Source organism: Sylvia atricapilla, chromosome 6 (assembly GCF_009819655.1).
Source record: "Sylvia atricapilla isolate bSylAtr1 chromosome 6, bSylAtr1.pri, whole genome shotgun sequence".
Classification (NCBI taxonomy): Eukaryota; Metazoa; Chordata; class Aves; order Passeriformes; family Sylviidae; genus Sylvia; species Sylvia atricapilla.
Window position 1 is genome coordinate 24,023,332 of NC_089145.1, and position 17,872 is coordinate 24,041,203.

The following is a 17,872-nucleotide window of genomic DNA, read 5'->3' on the forward strand; positions in this document are numbered from 1 at the left end:
CCGTGCATCTGAGAAAGCTTGTGTAACGTGTTTTCTGATGCAAACTGTCCCAGTAAGCCTTTCTTTATATTGGTGACTGTGAATCTAAAGCTGCCTTTGAGATTTAGAAAGGCATTGGAGAGAGTTGATCATGTTCTTAAAAGTGAAGGGTGCAGGCTGATTCCTTTTGTGTGCATTGTTAAAGAGATGAATTTCTAGATATCATTATATCAGAAAGGGGTAAGGCTTTGCAGAAGTGCTCATCTTTTGTAGGCGGTGAGGGCCCCTTGGGGACCTGTCTCTTTGTGGGTGGTAAAACTCACTTAGCCATAAAAGTATTTTCCCAGAGCTTGCTGCCTCCTTTTAAAAGGGGGAAAAAAAATTAAAAATTACCCACGCTCCGGAGCGCAGAAGGGGGGCAGGAACCTGTGTGATCTGGATCTGCCTTGCAAAGGGGTAGGAATCCTCAGTGGCCTGCCACATTTAACTGTCATCTTTGAAGAGATTAGTCATGATTTTCGCTAATGTGTTTTATGGGTTGGGGGGGGGGGGACACCCACCACCACTACTACCACCACCACCACCACCACCACCAAGCAAACCCTAAGCCAGATTTGCTATGCCCAGTATAGAGTATCTTCATATACATTTTTATAGCATCTTGTCATAAAGATAGAGGAAATTCTTGCTATGGCAACGTTGTTGTGTTTTGAATAATGGATCTAGTAAGAATGCCATGTGCTGATCTCCTGCACCCTTTTGCAGGTGGATAGGATTGTACCATTGGATGTTTTACTTGTAATTAAGCATTAATGTCCAAATCTGTTATCACTTACTGCATACAAATCAAAGGTTGTGTTAGCTGTTAGATTCTGCAGTAGTGGTTTTTCCTTTACATAGTATTGTCACTCAGCTGGTACTGTTGGTTGTATGCTTCTGGTCTTCTGGCTTTCCATGATTGTGGGGGAAGATGTATGGGAAGATCTTGGCAGGATTAGTGACAACTTGCTTGCTTCCTCAGAGTTGCTTTTAACTTGTGGGTTTATGTTACCTGGGTATTTTACCTTAACCTGAGCCACTATAAGCTGCCCTCTGTGTGGAACCTAGAGGAATTTTAGAAAATGCCTGTGGCAGGGGCAGAGACTAGGAAATAAATTTAGGCTTCAGTCTTTCCTCAAAACATGAAGGCTGGATTTGTCAGAGCTTTTGGGTTGTTGAAAATGTGGAGGTTGTTAAGTGTCTTGCATGAGGTGGGGAAGTTCTTGAAGAAAACTGAGTAGAGAAGCCAAACAGCATTTGTGCAGTAGCAAACACCGGCTCTAATTAGAATGAGAGCACTCAGTAAGTTCATATTAACTTTTAAACTTGTTTCCTCAGAAATCAAAAGTAAATGCAGCCAGAGATTTTGTACACTAGAAAATATAAACAGGATCCAGAGGCGCAGAGGTGTACCTCATATGCTCATATGTGTCCTTCTGTTCTTCGGTTCCTTTTTTTTTTTTTTTTTTTTTTTTTTTTTTTTTTTTTTAAATTAGTACACCCACCACCTCTGGGATGCGGCTGAAGTGGGAATGGTCTCCAGCATCTGCAGGAGCTTAGAGCTGGTTTTGAACTAAGCAAGAGCTGTAAGTTAGTGCTACTGAAGGAAGCTGTATTTTGCTTTCTTGAGCAGTAGGTTAACATGCTCTCCTGTTGAGCTCAGTGTGGGCTGTAATCCAGAAGCCCTGGCAGGCAGGAGTTGTTATGTTTCTGAGAGTTCAAAATCAGCGAGAGCTGTGAGCCAGCCTCTGCAAATATAACAGCTCTGGACTCCGAGTTTCCTTGTAGCCTCGCTTCTGAGTTCCACTCTTGCTGCTCTGGGAACCAGATTCATGTCTCTTCCCCTTGCTTCAAGCACTGCCTGAAACAAGGTACAATTTCAGCTGTATCAATATGCTTCAACCCACCAGGTTTTGCAGCAATAGATGGGAAGGAATAGGTAGGTGTGGCTTTTGGCCCATTAGATAACTTCAGGGCTGGCAGCAGAGTGTGGGAGATGTTGTAGTGATGGTCATAATTGCTTGGTTGTCTCTTTCAGCATCTTTGGGGTTGGTTAGAGTGGTAGTGGTAGGTAGAAGCCATTCACAGAAGGTAAGGGAGGAGCAATCAAAGAATCAAAAAATGTTAGTACCCTTGCTAAGAAAGAGGTAATGAGAAGAGTTAGACTACTAGTCCTGAGTTTTAACCAGCAAGGGGGCCACTAGAAGTAGAGCAGGTTCAGTAGCAGTTGAGTTGGAAGATAAGCTGGAGAAGAAAAAGACCAGTGACTGCTAGGAGTTCATATGCAGTTTGAGAGCTAGAAGTGAGAAGGACATATGGGACAGTGCATTTCCTGCTCTTATTCTAATCATCCAAACTCTGATCCAGAGTCACTGAGAAATTTAGAAATGCAAGAAATTAATGTATATTTGTGTTGTGAGAGAGAGAAGAAGAGAACACACATATTTACTGACAAATGGCAAGGGATAGAAATTGATACAAAAGAGGGAAAAATCATGGAGGCTGGTGGAGTGCTTAGAAGGGCTAGGAACATGCTTGTGTCTGTTATGGGAAGAATTTCAGGAGGGGACAGAAAGGTTGAAGACGTAGAGGAAGTAATGTCACTTGGTAATTTTCTTCTAAGCAGCTGAGATTCTGCGCAGAGACAAATGGAAGCTGGAGGAGGGGAGGGTTTGAGGAATGAGTCAAAGGTAGCTGGGATTGCAGGCGTGGGTTTCAGTTAAGCTGGAGAAACACTTTGTCTTCTTTCAAACAATTGTTCGTATTAGCATTCATGGTGTGGGCATGCATGCACCCATCCATGTGATGTCTCCTGGTATGCTGCACACAGAAGCTGTTTGAGGATCTGTCTGTTGGTTCGCCACAGACCAACCAAGTCAAATCTCAAGGCTTCTCTGAGGTACCAGAGTAGAAAAGCATAGTGGAGGGAATTGGTCTGGTGGCAGTTTTCAGTAGTGTTGTCTTGCAGTAGGTGGGGGAATGGGTACAGCAGAGGTGGGTCAGGCTCAAAACTGGTGCAGAGGGAAGGAGGCAAATACCCAACATGTACATATACATCCCCCACAACCCCATTATGAGGACACTGAGAAGTGTAAAGGAAATCCAAAAGTACTTTGCCAGAGTGGAAGGAAAAGAAGACACAGAAGAAAAAAGGCTGAGGGGAGACAAATAACTAACAGTGCTTATGGACTGGAAAACATAGGAAGATGAAATAAAAGAGAAGGGCTGATGGTAAGCGCTGGAAGACATTTAAGTTGTGACAGAGAGGGACTCTAATAAAATTTAGAGAAAGATCTCATAGGCCAAATGGAGTGAGCAGATTGGCAAAGATTTTGAAAGGTAAGGTGTGAAAGCATTTTGCTGAGGTCTTTATTCGATTCTGTATGTGGAAGGCATATAAATTCTGCAAAGGGAGTCTGTTTCTACATATTCTTGGCCAGCTTGGCTGATGAGGTTCCATGGAAGAACCTTCATTCATGGGTCCCTGCATGTCTGTTGACACAAGAAACAGTGAAAATGAAGGCAAAGCCCTGTTGTAACTTCTTTGCTTGCAAAGAAACTTGCTGTAAGTGAATGTTGGTCTCCCTGATCACTCCTGTGCTTTTAGTGAGCTACTGCCTAACTTCTGCTGTCATATGATTTGTGAGGCCAGATAAAGTTGTCATTTGGAACTTTAATTTTACACTGAATCCTAGTGAGAAGCTGGCTTGGGGTGTTTGTCATCTTCTAGAATGTACCACTGCTGGTTCTTTGATCTGGTAGGAGCTGGACTTCTGACTGCTGCTGTGAGAGTGAGATCACCACAGTTCATTTTTAGATCGAGACCCCTACCCTTCAGTAAAGGATGGCTTGCTCAAAATCTTGTGTATAATTGAAAATTTTACTATAAACCAGTAAAGTGTGATTGCCCTATTTTCATCATATGAAATTTCCCTCCACTTTTGCTTGTAAATGATGTATGGAATAGCTGTGGTGGTTATTTTCTACAGCTTCTTTGGCAGGTCTACTTAGGACCTCTGGAAGCATTATGAGTTAATTCAAGATGGATTAAGGTCAAATCTGCCCTAAAAAAGAAATTAAACCCATCTAAATATCCATTCACTGTACAGTGCAAGACCTGCATGCTGAGTATCTAAGAAGTGCTTCTTCTGCCTTAGTTTTTCTGGATGTGGCTTTGAGTTTGACTTTTAACACTTCTTAAAAATAATGGGATACAGTGGTAGTCTCCTTTCATCTTGGAGTCAGTTTTGTAATTGCAGTGGGTTGGACCTGTCCGTGATGAGCTGAGCTGTAGCATCATTTTGGAGAAATCACTGCGAGGTTATGAGTTTGGGCAAACTTTTCTTGATGGTGTCCTAACTTCTGGGAGCCCTGACCCTGTTCAACTATTGCATGGTTACTTTCATGTTGTTTCATGTGGTCCGTCAAGGTGTCGACTAACATGCTGTGTCAGTCCTGCTCTGCACACTCTGGGATCTGGGTCACCCCTTGAGCCTAAATCTCTGCACTGGCTCCAAACAGAGATCCCTGCACACTTGCTTGAGTGCAGGAACCTGCTTTGTGCCTTAAAGCTAGTGGCAATAAGGAATGAGTTTTGTTTCCATTGCTGTCATCTAAATCATCCCAAACCACCCTCAAAACTTCTTCCATGAGTAAGTGTTCAGAACATCGTGATAGTGAAGTACTTTATTTGCTGTAGGTTTCTTTTACTTTGCTCTGTTTCAGTTGGAAAAATGTGGTCTCCCCATTACATTCTTCCAGTCTGGGCTTCCTCCTTTCCATCTCACCATGCTTTAAATTTAAACTGCCTTCACATGAGTTAAGCTACTGTTAGATTTTGTCTTTTCTCAGCTTGCTCATTTTCTGCTTTCTTTTGGCTGTGTGTCTGTTCACTGCTTTACCCAGCTAACAGCAAATCTGTCTGCTTACTTTCCAGTTGCTGTCTTGCCTTCCCTTCTTCTTGCTCTTTGGATTGGCGATACCCCTTGATGTGTCCTGCTCACAGTATATTATTCCTGTGAAAATCCACCACTGAGCATGTTTACCTAGTGCTCTGTATTGTGATGGTAGCTCAGTCTGTGTCACTAAGCTGACACAGCGTTCTCATTACAAGCTTGGGTGCCCAGGGCTGGTGCTGTAATACAGCAGTCCTGAAATATATTTAAGGATAGTAATAACTTTTGGAGGTCTTCCATTCACGGGACAAATGCAAGCCTTTGAATACGTTTTTATGTGTAGCACTTTTATTAATACTGTGTACTGCTATTTCCACAATGAAAAGTGGCTCCATTGTTGTATTGATACCCAGTTAAATCTGCAGAATTCAAACTCTTCCAGGGAATATACTGCTTCTTGGATTAGTGAAAGTTTGTATTTTTGCAATGTGGTGGTTTATAAGGCATGCAGGTGCTCTATAAAGATATTGCTGAGTTTTTTTCTCCACTGCAGATGGGTGTTTTGTCATAAGACATGCACAGTTCAAGTTGTGCTAAGCACACATTCTTGCAGTAAGAGCTGCAGAGGCGGTAGCAGGAATTTGGCTTGCTGATTTGTTTGGATTAATAGGATTTCATGTAGTTAAATGCACACTCACAATGGAAAAGGCTTTTCTGTGTAAAGCAGTTTCACTTGTTATTTTTGTGTCTATTCTACATCTGTCTGTTGGTGTAGCTATATTGGTTAGATGGAAGGGCTGTTACAACATTATTTGAGCCTCTTAGGAAGGAGAATTACTTAGTGTGAGCTAAAATTGTGACCACACTAATGAGCTATGGAATTGATGATAAACTATCTTGATAATTGGTGATAAAGCTGCGTGGAATACGGGCTAGAGTTGGCAACGGTCTCGGCATACAGTCTCAACAAGAAATTGCAAGACCTCTGAATTATCTAAAACTGTATTCAACAGTTTTGGAAACGTTGGATTTGTCTGATATGTGTTAGCATTTATGTTAGATGAGCGAACTGCAGTAGACCTCATAGAGAGTGTGATGTGGCAACTGTGGAGGACACAAGCATTAGCCTTGGGTGGTAAGGATATTCTGGTTAGGTGACAGCAACTCTCTGAAGCAGTTTATTATTGCTGCACTGGAAATATTCTTGGGAATCCAGACACTGCAAAGCTAGAAAGGCAACTTCCTCAATGGCCCTTGGCAGCAAAAATGTCTTAATACCATACTGATACAGTATATCAGTGCCTCTGTTACTGGCTGAGGCACTGCTAGTGGAAAGGCCAACTGTGTGGGTGTGCCAGTGGGACCTTATAAAGTTTTTCTTTGGGAAGAGAGCTGATGTTGGGATATAGACAGGCAAATGACCCTTAAAAGCCAGACGTTTAGCTTTTTCTGCGACAGCAGCAATATTTGAGGAGTGCCCACCCTGAGTCAGGTCAGACAATAAGCTCAGTTGTGCTCTTTAGCTGGGAGGGCCATTTAGGCAGGAGAAGGTAAGTCTGGAAAGGCAAGTCCCCATTCCTGATATAACTTACTTGTGGAATTTTATCTTTGTGTTCTTCAGGAATGTGATAGTGAGATGGGAGCTCTGGAAACTGGAGAATTTAGGAGTCTGGTGCCTGCTTACAGCTGCTTGGTGGAAGGATGCCCCCTTTGTCTAGTCTCTGCAAGACTCTCCATCTGCGGCAATTAGGATTAGCAGGCACATTTCATGCTCTGAAAAGTCAGAAAAGGAAAGAAGAAGGAGTTTTACAAAAGGAAATGCCTGCCAGGCATAGATTCCACTCTGGTTTTGTGCAGAGAATAAACGCAGATGTGAAGATTAAAAAGCGGACTTCCAAAAGCATTTAATGATGGGCTTGGTAATGGTGCAAGGGACTTAGTGATGGGAGAGAGCAGAGACATCACGAGTTGCAGAGTAAGCAGAGAGAGGAACCCCAGACACACAGAACACACATTAGCTATTGAGACCTTCCGAGTTCACATTACCAGGGATTTCGTTGATTTCTGGCTGGAGAGATACAGCATTTTGGTTTGGGTAGTCACCTACTCTTTCTGGAAATTTACAAGGAAGCAGGACTGTGAACAGGCCTGCGTGTGTGGTTTCAGAGGTGAAGGAAGTGAATACATATTTCTTTAGAGACTGTAGAGTTCGGTTCTCTTCTGCCTTTTTGTCTGTCATCATGTCTTGGACTCATTCACTACTCCCTCCGCCCCACCCTCCATTAATTTGCAAAACCCTTTTTCCTTTCCAGAACCAGTTGCTTGAGAGCAGATTTCACAAGTAGTATCTTACTGATTTTTTTTTTTTTAGTTGATTGATGTGGACCTCCAGATGCAAAAATGCCTGTAACCGAAATTGTTGTTTCTCCTCACACTGACAAGATAAAGGTTGTCTTTATTTCCCCAGTATTTTCCAGTTAGTAGATTTCAGACTCCCATTCCTGGGCAGTAGCTTGATGGCTCTTACAGATTATATTGTAAGGATCAGAGAATTTTGTAATAGAAATTATGAAAAAAGTGTAAATCACTTTCTCCAAGCATTTACTCATTATTTTGTGTAAAGGATTCTTAAATGCATACAGACAAATCGTATAAAAGGCTGCAAGTATGCAGAAAAGGTCAAACCAAAACATTCGTTAAATGAAATGCAGATTGGAATATATTTTTAGTGCTTGAATATTTCCCTAAAAGGCTACACTGAAGGAAACATGTTTTACTGCCTGAATCATATGGTAGTGTGAGGCATGCTTTTAACACATGCTGCTATCGCATGGAAATAGAGAAGGGATCTCAAAACAAGTTTAACAGCTCCAGCAGTTTGCTGATAGGAGGACTCCTGTCAGACTTTCACTACTCTTCCCAGCAAGGGGCCTAAATGGAAAAAGAGAGAGCTTGTTTGACCACCCACTTTTCAAACAGATTGCAAGTTGTTTCAGCCAAGGGTAACAAGTGTTTGTTTTATATCCATAACCTTTTCCTGCTAGACTCTTTCAATGATTGAGCATCTCAGTTTATAGTAAGATTTATTTTGATTTGTCTAGACCCATGAGATTTTTTTTTTTTTTTTTTAACCTGAGGGCTTCATGGAGCACCTGCATCTCTTTACATGCCATTCCAGTACTCTATCCAGCATCAGAATTCCAGGAGTTTCGTGATTGTCCCTAAACAAGTGGTGCTTTGCTTCTTTAAATGTGTATGCATGCATGCTGTTACACAGTGTAAAGCAACACTGTAGGGAAACCTTCGCAGGGAACTTCCACTGCAGCTAAAAGCATCATAAATTACTAATGAGAACACAAAGGGCTGAACCTAAATAGTCCTTGTTCTGAGGGTTTTCTTACAGAGAAGAAAGTAGCATTTAACAGCTTCAATTGAGTTGTGCAGATATAAGGGCATCACTAAGACTCAGGAGCTCTGCTTCTTTTGCAAGTAGGATTTTCGGTTCTCTGGTGAATTGTACTTACTACCCTGCAAGAATGAGCTTTCAAACTGTGCATAAGCTAAATAATTATGTATCATTAACAACATACAAGTGTTACTTTCTGTTCAGTTGCCAAAAGCAAGATCTCACTTGTCTCATTCATCCCTTCTCTTTTCTAGCAGTTGTTGATCAATTGCTCTCAACTTATCACTTATGTGATGTATGAGTAAGATACTCTGCCCTGCCCATGGTTCAGACGTTATTTCTCTCTGTTTTGTTGGGGGGGTTCGGGTGGGTTGGTTTGTTTGTTTGTTTTGGGATCGGTTTGTGTTTGGTATTCTGTTAATTTGTTTGTTTGTGTGGGGGTTTTTTTTTCTTTTATGGCATAAGAGATTATGAATCCTAGAGATAAAAGATAGTATACAGATACTGTTTAAATCCATTTATTGTAGCAGTGCTGTTCTTGAGGTGCTGATTGATAGAGATTTGGAAGGTAGAAGGAAGGTATTCTGTGTATTCCTCACAGTTTATTTGTTTGGGTTTTTTTCTGTTCAGCAGTGCATATCTGATATTGGATGGTTGGAGAAAGTTCTCATCAACAGGCCACGGTTTGTCGCTACCAAAAACTGAGAGGGTTGATATAGCTACAGCAAGGAAATGAAAGTGCTTGTTCTTTATTGGTCATCCTGAGTAGGATGAGACCTTCCCAAATAGAGACATTTGCTTGGTCCAATGTGTATATGTAAAGGCTGTAATAAGATAATTTGTTTTTCACAGAGTACAGGATTTTCCTCATCCTCTATTCTGTGCAAATATTATTGGCTCAACTTTCGCTCATTCAGGAAACTGTCCATGCTGTTGCATATCTGATTTTCCAACTCTGATGTGTAGCAGGGTGATATGAGCAGGGGAATCTATAGTGAACAGCAACAGTGTGAATTCTCTTAAGGAGAAGAATTGCCAGCTTGCTTGGTGAGATTCGAACAATACAGATAAGAGGGGATGCATTTGAAAAGGATCTTAATGTCTTCTAGTTTCCCTGAGGGAAAACTGGACTCTACCATCAAAAGCAAATGCTTGCAAGACACATTTCTCTATTAATTGTTAGATGATCAGACAAAGAAATAAAATATAGGAAGGTAAGATGTCAGGGAGCCATCATGACTGTATTGGAAGTGGAGGCTTTTGGCCAGGCATCTGTTCTCTTCTTGCTTGTGCTTGTTGCAAATTAACTGATTTCTTCTTGAAGTCTAAAACTTGTGGCTGAAAAATTCCCTTTCCTATATGATGTATGCATTGTTCTCAATGTGAGTGAACCCCTTGGGCACTTGACTGGCTCCTGTTAGGATGGTCATCTTCACTTACCTACAGTTGAGCCCTGCTCCAATTCCCACAGCTGATAGGTCTGTGGAGCTCAGCATACTAAGTATTGTCCCTTTTAAAAGGAAATTTTGCAGTAGGAATGAACATGAATGGGAAATTACATTTCTTCTTATTTTATACATCTGGAATAAAGAAAAAATAATAGCCTTTTGAAGGTTCAGCTTTCAGAGAGCACAGACCTCTTAGCGTATGCAGAACTACTCTTAGTAGCATATTGTGCATCCATTCATGAAAATTATTTTGCCCATTTCCTATTTACAGCTTGCTTGTACATAGAAGAATAAGCAAAAGAAATGGTTAAAAATACCTGGTTGCTCTGCATACTCTTTTCTACAGCACTGGCCCAGTTTTAGATAGTTAGCTCGTCCATTTCAAAGGCAGTGTCTTCAGGGTAGCCTGGCACAGAGATTTGCTGAGACTTGTTCAATTCACATTCAGAATTTAATATATTTACTGTCATCAAAGACAGTCCCCCCAAACTAGGCTGTCCTATAAAATACTTGAGGGTTGGGGATGTATAAGAACCTCTTCAGTAATCATTTTGCCTGAATTCAAATTGTTTCAGAACTGGTTGAGAGAATCTGGTGTATTCTTGCAGCGAAGAACCTTATCCTTAGTTTGTCAAATAGATTTGTTCTGTGTTTTGTACTTCCTGGAACCTGGATTGTAGCAAATCTAGTACAAGTAAATGTAAAGCCCATCAATTCTGATAGATCCTTTCTACAAGTATAGATTAACCTCAGTAACAGCTACAGTTACAAATGGTTTCATAGAGATATAATTACTTTTCAGAGATTCTCATGCTTAGAGATGCAAGTACTAATCTAGGGAGAATTTTATACCAGGGCCTAATCACTCTCTCAAAATAAGTCACAAATTTGCTAAGAGGATTCTCCAGCTTCCTCAAACTTATCTGTAAGCATCATAGTAAATTTTTCTCTAATTACAAGGGGACCTGCCAGACACTAACAAATTAAGGCTAAAAGATCTAGCCTAGAAAAAAAAAATTGAACTCTAGTTTCTGTTAAATACATGGAAAAGCAATTCCCATACTATGTAGATGTTTTGTATTCCCAAAACAGGTACCCCAACGCCTGTGTAGCTCAAGAGTATTAGTTGTTCTTCTGAGAGTTTAATAATAGTAGTCTGAGGTTAGCCTGCTTTTCACTGAGGGACTGCTGGAGTGCCAAGGGAACTGGTTTTGCACTCCTTTTCCCCCTTTCAGTCTAAACTCAGACATTGGCTTGCATGGCTTGATTCATAAAAGAGCAGTAGTTGACTGGTAAAGGTTCATTTCTCCATATGCCAAGATACGTTGGATCCTCTGAGGAGATTGAGACTGATGGATAAATATCTGTCAGTGTAGGTGGCCTATAAGAAAAGATTTGAGGAATTTTTTTATTTAAGTCTTTGTTAAGACTTTCTTCCCCCCCCACTCTTTAAACTCTTTTGTCATGTGCTGAGTGGGGGTGGATGGAGTTCAGGGCGGTGGAGGGGAAAAGGGGGGCTGCTGAAAGCATTTATCTTCATTTCTGCCATCATCCAGTGTTTATTACGCAGTGATAGACAGACGCAGGAAAGCTGCCAATCAAACCTACGTTCACTGCATTTCAATTGGCCCCGTCTTTGGATTTCAGCATTTTGAAATCTACATCTTCTCTGCAGAAAAAGGTCGTTCTGTTCGTGCGGATGACAAGCCCGGGACCCCTGGGTACCCACTGCAGTCACTTGTGGTCCCATCAAACAGTGGAAAGCCCAAGAATCAGGACTGTCAGGTGCTTGGTGAGAACAGCTGCTTGTAAGAGCCGATCTGTTGCTCTCCAAATTTAAGAAGCTGAAGTGTGTTGTTTGCCTCCAGGTTACGTATACTACAACTTGACAAGGAACAGCACCATTTGCTCTCATCCAGATTGAAACCTGGGCTAAGCCAGCTGAGAATGAGTTCTCATGCTACATGGTGAACAAAAGCTCTGTAGATTTTAACTTTCCTAAGTCTTCCAACCGTAGTCTAAAATGTTTTCCATAAACCAAAAAGGACAATATAGGTTAGGATAGCATATTTCTGTGCTGGGGATATTTTCCTCCCTTAGTTCATTGTCTGTGATGTTTACATGCTTTTAATCATCTTTGCTGTAGGACAGTGCATGCGTGCATGTGGGAGGCATCTGGCAGGACTTGCGACACAAATGTTATTCCACCTTGTTTTATGTATATAGATACAATTTAATAATTGTACTCCTCAATTACATAATTAGTATAAGTAGAGACAATTATTAATAAAAGATGTAGATCATGGATTTCTGATTAGTGTTAATTACACTGGTTTGATGCCTTTGAGAAATGGACTGAATTTTTCTGAACATGCACCTTTCACACTAAGAACTGTGTTGCCTGTGTCCTAGTCTCTTTGATAAAGGTACCTGTAACCTGAAGCATTAGCATTACTCAACAGCTTGTACTGGCTCTGAAATTCGTGTGGGGCTGTCCTGTAGATGGGGCATTACTGCTTTTTTTTCTGTTGTTAATTTCTCTGCATATGATGTGATTGCCTTTGGAGGTTAAGAGGATGCAGGGTTTTAAATGGAGGTTACAGGGAAAGGAATGCAAAAATGAGAAATGTTACAGAAAAAAAATAAATTTCTGCTCACCAGCTGCTTTTTACAGTACTTATAGCTGTAGGTGCAGTAATTGTTATGAACCAGATGGACTTATGTTCATCAAACTTATGTTTGTGGAGCAGTTGGTGATTTTGTGAAGCTTCTCTGATGTAGAGGGAGAGCATGATTGTTCTTCTAAGGCATGTCCCTCTCCATTTTATATATGCTTGTTACACCTTATGAAGGTTGTTCTCATTGCAAAACAGATTATGTAACTTTGTAATGGTCATCTGTGATAAGATCAATATTCTGGAATTATGTGCCCTCAGTAGATCAGTAGAACTTCTGTTGCCTGTCTGACAGAGTGTTTTCCTTGCCTGACTCTGTCCTATAAGGCAACTGCTACCTTGCTGGTGAAGTTAGTTCCTGTTTCCCTGCAGGAAGACCCACTGCTTCACATTTGTAGAGCACCTGTTTTTCTTTTTCCTTCCTGAGGGCTGAAGGCCAGACAGCTGGAGATCTGCCTTTGTGTACCAAATCCAGGCTTTCAATGAGAAGACTTTTAAAGATGAAGCAACATAAAATTTAATTGTTGTTCTACTTCTGGTTGCAAAGTGTAATTTTATTAATTCATTGAATCTGCTTTCTCCAGTGTGTATCTTCTGTTTAGAGGAGCCCTTTGTTTTGAGGGATGTAGAGAACAAGGCCTTGGGCACATGTTAGAGCAATGGAAATGTTTTTAATTCTGCTCTCCAAGTGATCCATGCACATCTGACAGAGGCAGGTACAGAGATGGAGCAGATGTACAATAGAGGTTGGTTGATTGCTGGAGGCCTGACAGAGTTGAGCGCACAGTGTAAAGCTGTCTACTCAGAAGTCTTGTTCTTTGTATATTTCTGAGCTTTCTCTAGAACCAAAAATCAGGACTCATGCAGTATTTATTCATCTGTACCAGTCTAGAATTTATTTACTTTGTCCTGCTGTCACCTGCCCAGCTTGTTCTTTGTTTTGCTGAGAAAGCAAAAAACCTGTTGGTGTGTTTGTGTGTTCAGGCATTTTGCATTTCTTTCTTTCTTTTGCTGTATCTGAGTGGTCTTTTGGGATTTGATAAGGAAAGTAACTATCCAGCCACCCTCCTCTCTCCATCTTCCTCCACAGCAGTTTAATGTACTAGCAGTTAGCAAGCTCTTAACTCTGCACGGGTGTCTGACAGAGTTGTCAAAGTGATGTCTCTTCTATTATTGCTGCTGTGGCAGCTAAGTCCTGAGCCAACCCTTCCAGGACAGTGAAGGCACTGACTGGGCTGTGCAGTTCCTGCTGGAGTCCGTGCAGAAATGCTGAAATCCAGACTGTGTAGACACTGGAGGCTTTGCTTTTAGTCATATGTGCTTGGGAGTGATCTTGCTTTGCTCTCTCTTATCAAATTCTATTACACTGAATTTCTCTGGTTGCCAGGATGTGTGTGTAATACATGGGCTGCCTGTCCGTGAAGGCCTTAGAGACTGCAAATAGCATGAGAATTTTGACTGTAGTACTACTATGGATGATGAACTGTCTCTTGTCTCCATTTGTCTCCCTGGGAATCCCATTTAATGCATCTCAGCTTTCTCAAATGTGTGCTGACCTGAGTTACCAGTAGCTGTTCCTTTGTGCTGGGAAAAATAGATTCTTTATGATAGTTTCTGAAGAATTGTGCTTACCCTTCTGATTTTGGACTGCTGCCCAAATCCTTGGGCAGTTAGCAAGGGCCATGGTGTTTGCCTGGAGTTAGAGCAGCCCTTGCCTGCTGTAGGCTGGGCCACACAAAGCAGCAAAGGGCCAGCTCCTAGATCTTCCAGGCCAGTATTTTGTTACAACTCTTACTATGTGACAAATACTGTAAGCAACCTGTATCTTCTGAGTGAAATTTACAGTAGGAGCAGTGATTATATCCACAAATGTGTGTACTTTGGCAGGGCAATGCTTTTCCTCAGTTTATATTCTGATCTGCCTTCATAGCTGTACCAGACAATTTTGGGTATGTGAAAATACAGCTTCACTGCTGTTGATAAGTAGAATGCATTTGCACCAAATGAATTGAATAGGTTTTCTGCCTTGTGTTTCTAGGCAAGTCTTATCTCTTATCGACTTTATTTTCTTTCAGAAATATGGTGTGGGGAGATGCTTTCCTGTTAATTTCCTGTGCTCTGTGGCTTATTGAGGACATGCTGCCATTTCTCTAAATAAGATTTCTTTAAGAATCTAGAGTTTTGGGTATTGGATTTTGAAAGGTTTTCTATGGTTTTGTCTCCCTGGCCTTTTTTTTCTGGCTATTCTTGTAGAGGTTAAATTGTTAATTATTTCCCCCTTTTCTGTAGGTGCTGTGATTGGGGATGGACAGTCAGCTGTGGCCAGCAACATTGCCAACACCACCTACCGGCTCCAGTGGTGGGACTTCACTAAGTTTGATCTGCCTGAAATCAGCAATGGTAAGTTGGAAAAGACACCAGTACCTCATTTTGAGTCTATGCTAACCACAGCTAGGGTAAGCTCTAGGATCTTTCAAATGCAGTGTATTGCAGGTCTTGTTTGTCATGTTGCATTGGGACCTGTTAAATGCTTAGTTTGTGGAGAAAGTTGACTGAAAGCTTGTAGAGCTGTTCCCACTCTATCTACATTGTGTATTCTTGTAATCAGCAAATCCATGTGTAAATAGGGCTTGTTTTTCATGAGCCCGTTCATGGGCATATGCCAACCATTTTCTTAAAATTCTGTATTCAGTGTCTTCAGTCGCTTACTAACAAGTTTCTAAAGAAATATTGTCTTTATACCTTTAATTTACAACCTGCTAATAAACTGTGTCTGATTTCTCTAAGTTATTGACATTAACTTAGAAATCAGACACAGTGTGTGTGTTAAAGTGCTGCAATACATTTTGGGAATCAGGACTGTACTCTGTTGCTTACCATGGAGTTGCTAGCCCAGGGAAGTAGATGTACCTTCTAGTCATTTGCAAAAGCAGTGATTCGTCCTGTTTCTCAGGCAAAAGCTATTTCTGAATCAGGAATCCAAGCAATACTCCTGATTTCATTTATTTTTCTCTTTAATTTTGTGAAAATTAGACCATAGTTTCTTTCACATGTGTTCTGTGGCATAAGCTAGCTCTCATATTGGGAAAGACTTCCTTCCTTAGGCACAAGGATGTTTGGTACTTGTGGTCAGCTGATCAAAGAATGACATTTTCAGGGCTAGAACTAACTTGACTAGAAAGGCTATTTTTAACCCAGAATGCTATCCTAATATAGCTTGTTGCACAGCTGCAGAAATGTTTGTGGCAGCCTGTGATGAAGATAGGAGGTAGATATTCATGAATGTTTCTATGTGCAAGTGATTTTTAGCTTAGGCCATCTCTGTGCATATGTGAAACTCACTGCTTGATTTCTCAGCAAAAGCAGATTGGGTTCTACTTTAAGGGGCTGAATTTTTTAGGGAGAACAGGAGTTCTGTTTTCAGAAAAACTTGTGCTTTCACAGGTAGTTACTAAAATTAATTGAGAAGAACTCTCACAGTGCCTAGCTCTGTGTTCTGCATTTCCAGAAATTGCATATCTGACAACAGATGTCTCTGTGGGGTAGTGTCCTGCTGCTTAAAGAACCCACAAAAGGAGAATGCATGGTGACACTGCAGTAGGAGAGATGCAGAGAATCGAAATCACAGAATAAACTAATAGTTTTGCCAGGAATGGAGTTTGAAACATCTTGTTCACCTCCCCTGCTATGAACAGAAACATCTTTCAATAGATCAGGTTGCTCAGATCTCCATCCAGCCTGGCTGTCATGGATTAGCCCCATGCAGCCACTTGCTCTCTTCCTTCCTGCCCCCTCAGGATAGGGAGGACAAGCAGAAAAAGGGACAACTCAAGGGTTGAAATAAAAACAGTTTAATAATTAAAATAAAGTTAATAATAACAATAGCTATAATAGTGATGAAAAGAGGGGGTGAGGAGGGGTGAGAGGAGAGAGAGAGGAAGTGGGGCAGGGAACAAACCCAAGAAACACAAGTGATGCACGACTTGCCACCCACTGACCAGTGCCCATCCCATTCCCATACAGCGACTGGCCCCATCCGGTGAACTCCCTCAGTTTATACACTGGGCACCGTGTTCTGTGGTGGGGAAGGTCCCTTTGGAGAGTTTGGATCACCCATCCAAATTCCATATTCCCTCCCAGCGTCTTGTAAGGATCGCTGCTCAAGGCAAAGCTTTGCCACATGGTGGCAATACTTCTGGAGGTCCTGCCAGACTCTGTAACAGATAAAGGTGAAGTCAGAGAGGGAAGCAACTTAAATTCTTTGAGACTTCTCTTCAAGTTGTAGAGTGGTTGAAGCGTGCTTCAGCTGCTCATAGCTTATTTTTTTGTCTCATCTGGCTGCTGAGGAGAAGATTGTGAATTAAAAAAAAAAAAAACAAACCAAAAACCAACGAACAAAACAACATAAGATGTTTGTTTATAATTTATAAAATCCCGTAGAAATTAAGAACCATCTGCTGCTCAATACATCTGTGTTTCAATCTTCGCCCTTCCACCTATCAGGATGCTTTTATTCTGAAAAAGCTTCCAATTAGCTGGAAATTGAGTATGGTTTCTGTTGTCATTGTGCCCTTCTTGTGGGCCACATTCCAGCTACAAGTCCATCCCCAGCCTTTCTGACTCCCCATGCTGTGCTTCATAGTACTTGGCTTGTCCATTTTGTCTTATGACCATTTGGAAATGTTCATTTTTACTCTTCTTCTATATGCTGAGCCAAATCCTGGCATTTCTAGTCTGTTAACCTTATCTCCTACTGCCAGGGTGTATTAGGGATATATGAAGATGTAGCAGCTGTGCTTATACTAAACCAGATATTTGCCAAGCTTGCCTAGGCACAGAACAAAGGCAAGCTGCAAGTTTGCCAAGGTACAACTTAGAGATAGTAGAGCGTGGTGCTGAGAACATCAGTGTTGTGCGTTCAGTCCCCATATGGGCCGTTCACTTCAGAGTTGATGGTCCTTGTGGGCCCCTTCCAACTCAGAATGTTTGTGATTCTCATATTCTCAAATGAGTAACATTGGAGCGGTAGATTGGATGAGTTTTTTGTGATTTTTCATGGCATTGGAAATAAACTATTTTCCCAGTAAAGCATGTGACCCCAGTAGCTCCTCTTTTTCCTCCCATTGTTTCCTGTAAATCAGAGGTGGTCCTGTGAGATAATCTGTTTACACACAGGGGGCTATTGTACCTCCTGGGACTGGCTTGAGCTGCAAATAGTTTGGGAGTTCAGGCAGATGAAATAATGCAGCTGAAGTTTGGGACTGCCTGCCAGCTCCTCTCTCCATCAAAGCAGTGACTCTGTGGCCAACCTCCATCTCTGAGCAGCTCTTCTTCCTGTAACAATTAAACAAAGAAAAGATAGCTTGGAAGTAGGATGTTTTCCACTGAAGCGGATGCATCTGAGTAAGTGACAGCAGCGTGATTAGTGCA

General features: G+C 41.4%; 2 protein-coding genes across 9 annotated transcripts in view; both read left to right on the plus strand.

The window, feature by feature from the left end:
• The window catches only part of PHF21A (PHD finger protein 21A), a 508,751-nt gene that overhangs the window by 123,348 nt on the left and 367,531 nt on the right, over positions 1 to 17,872 (plus strand). The window lies entirely within an intron of this gene.
• The window catches only part of AMBRA1 (autophagy and beclin 1 regulator 1), a 125,284-nt gene that overhangs the window by 62,738 nt on the left and 44,674 nt on the right, over positions 1 to 17,872 (plus strand). For all 8 annotated transcript variants that reach the window (XM_066321161.1, XM_066321166.1, XM_066321167.1 and 5 more), the window contains one exon: positions 14,732 to 14,842. In XM_066321161.1, the coding sequence (XP_066177258.1) occupies positions 14,732 to 14,842 (111 nt within the window). The remainder of the gene's footprint in view (positions 1 to 14,731; positions 14,843 to 17,872) is intronic.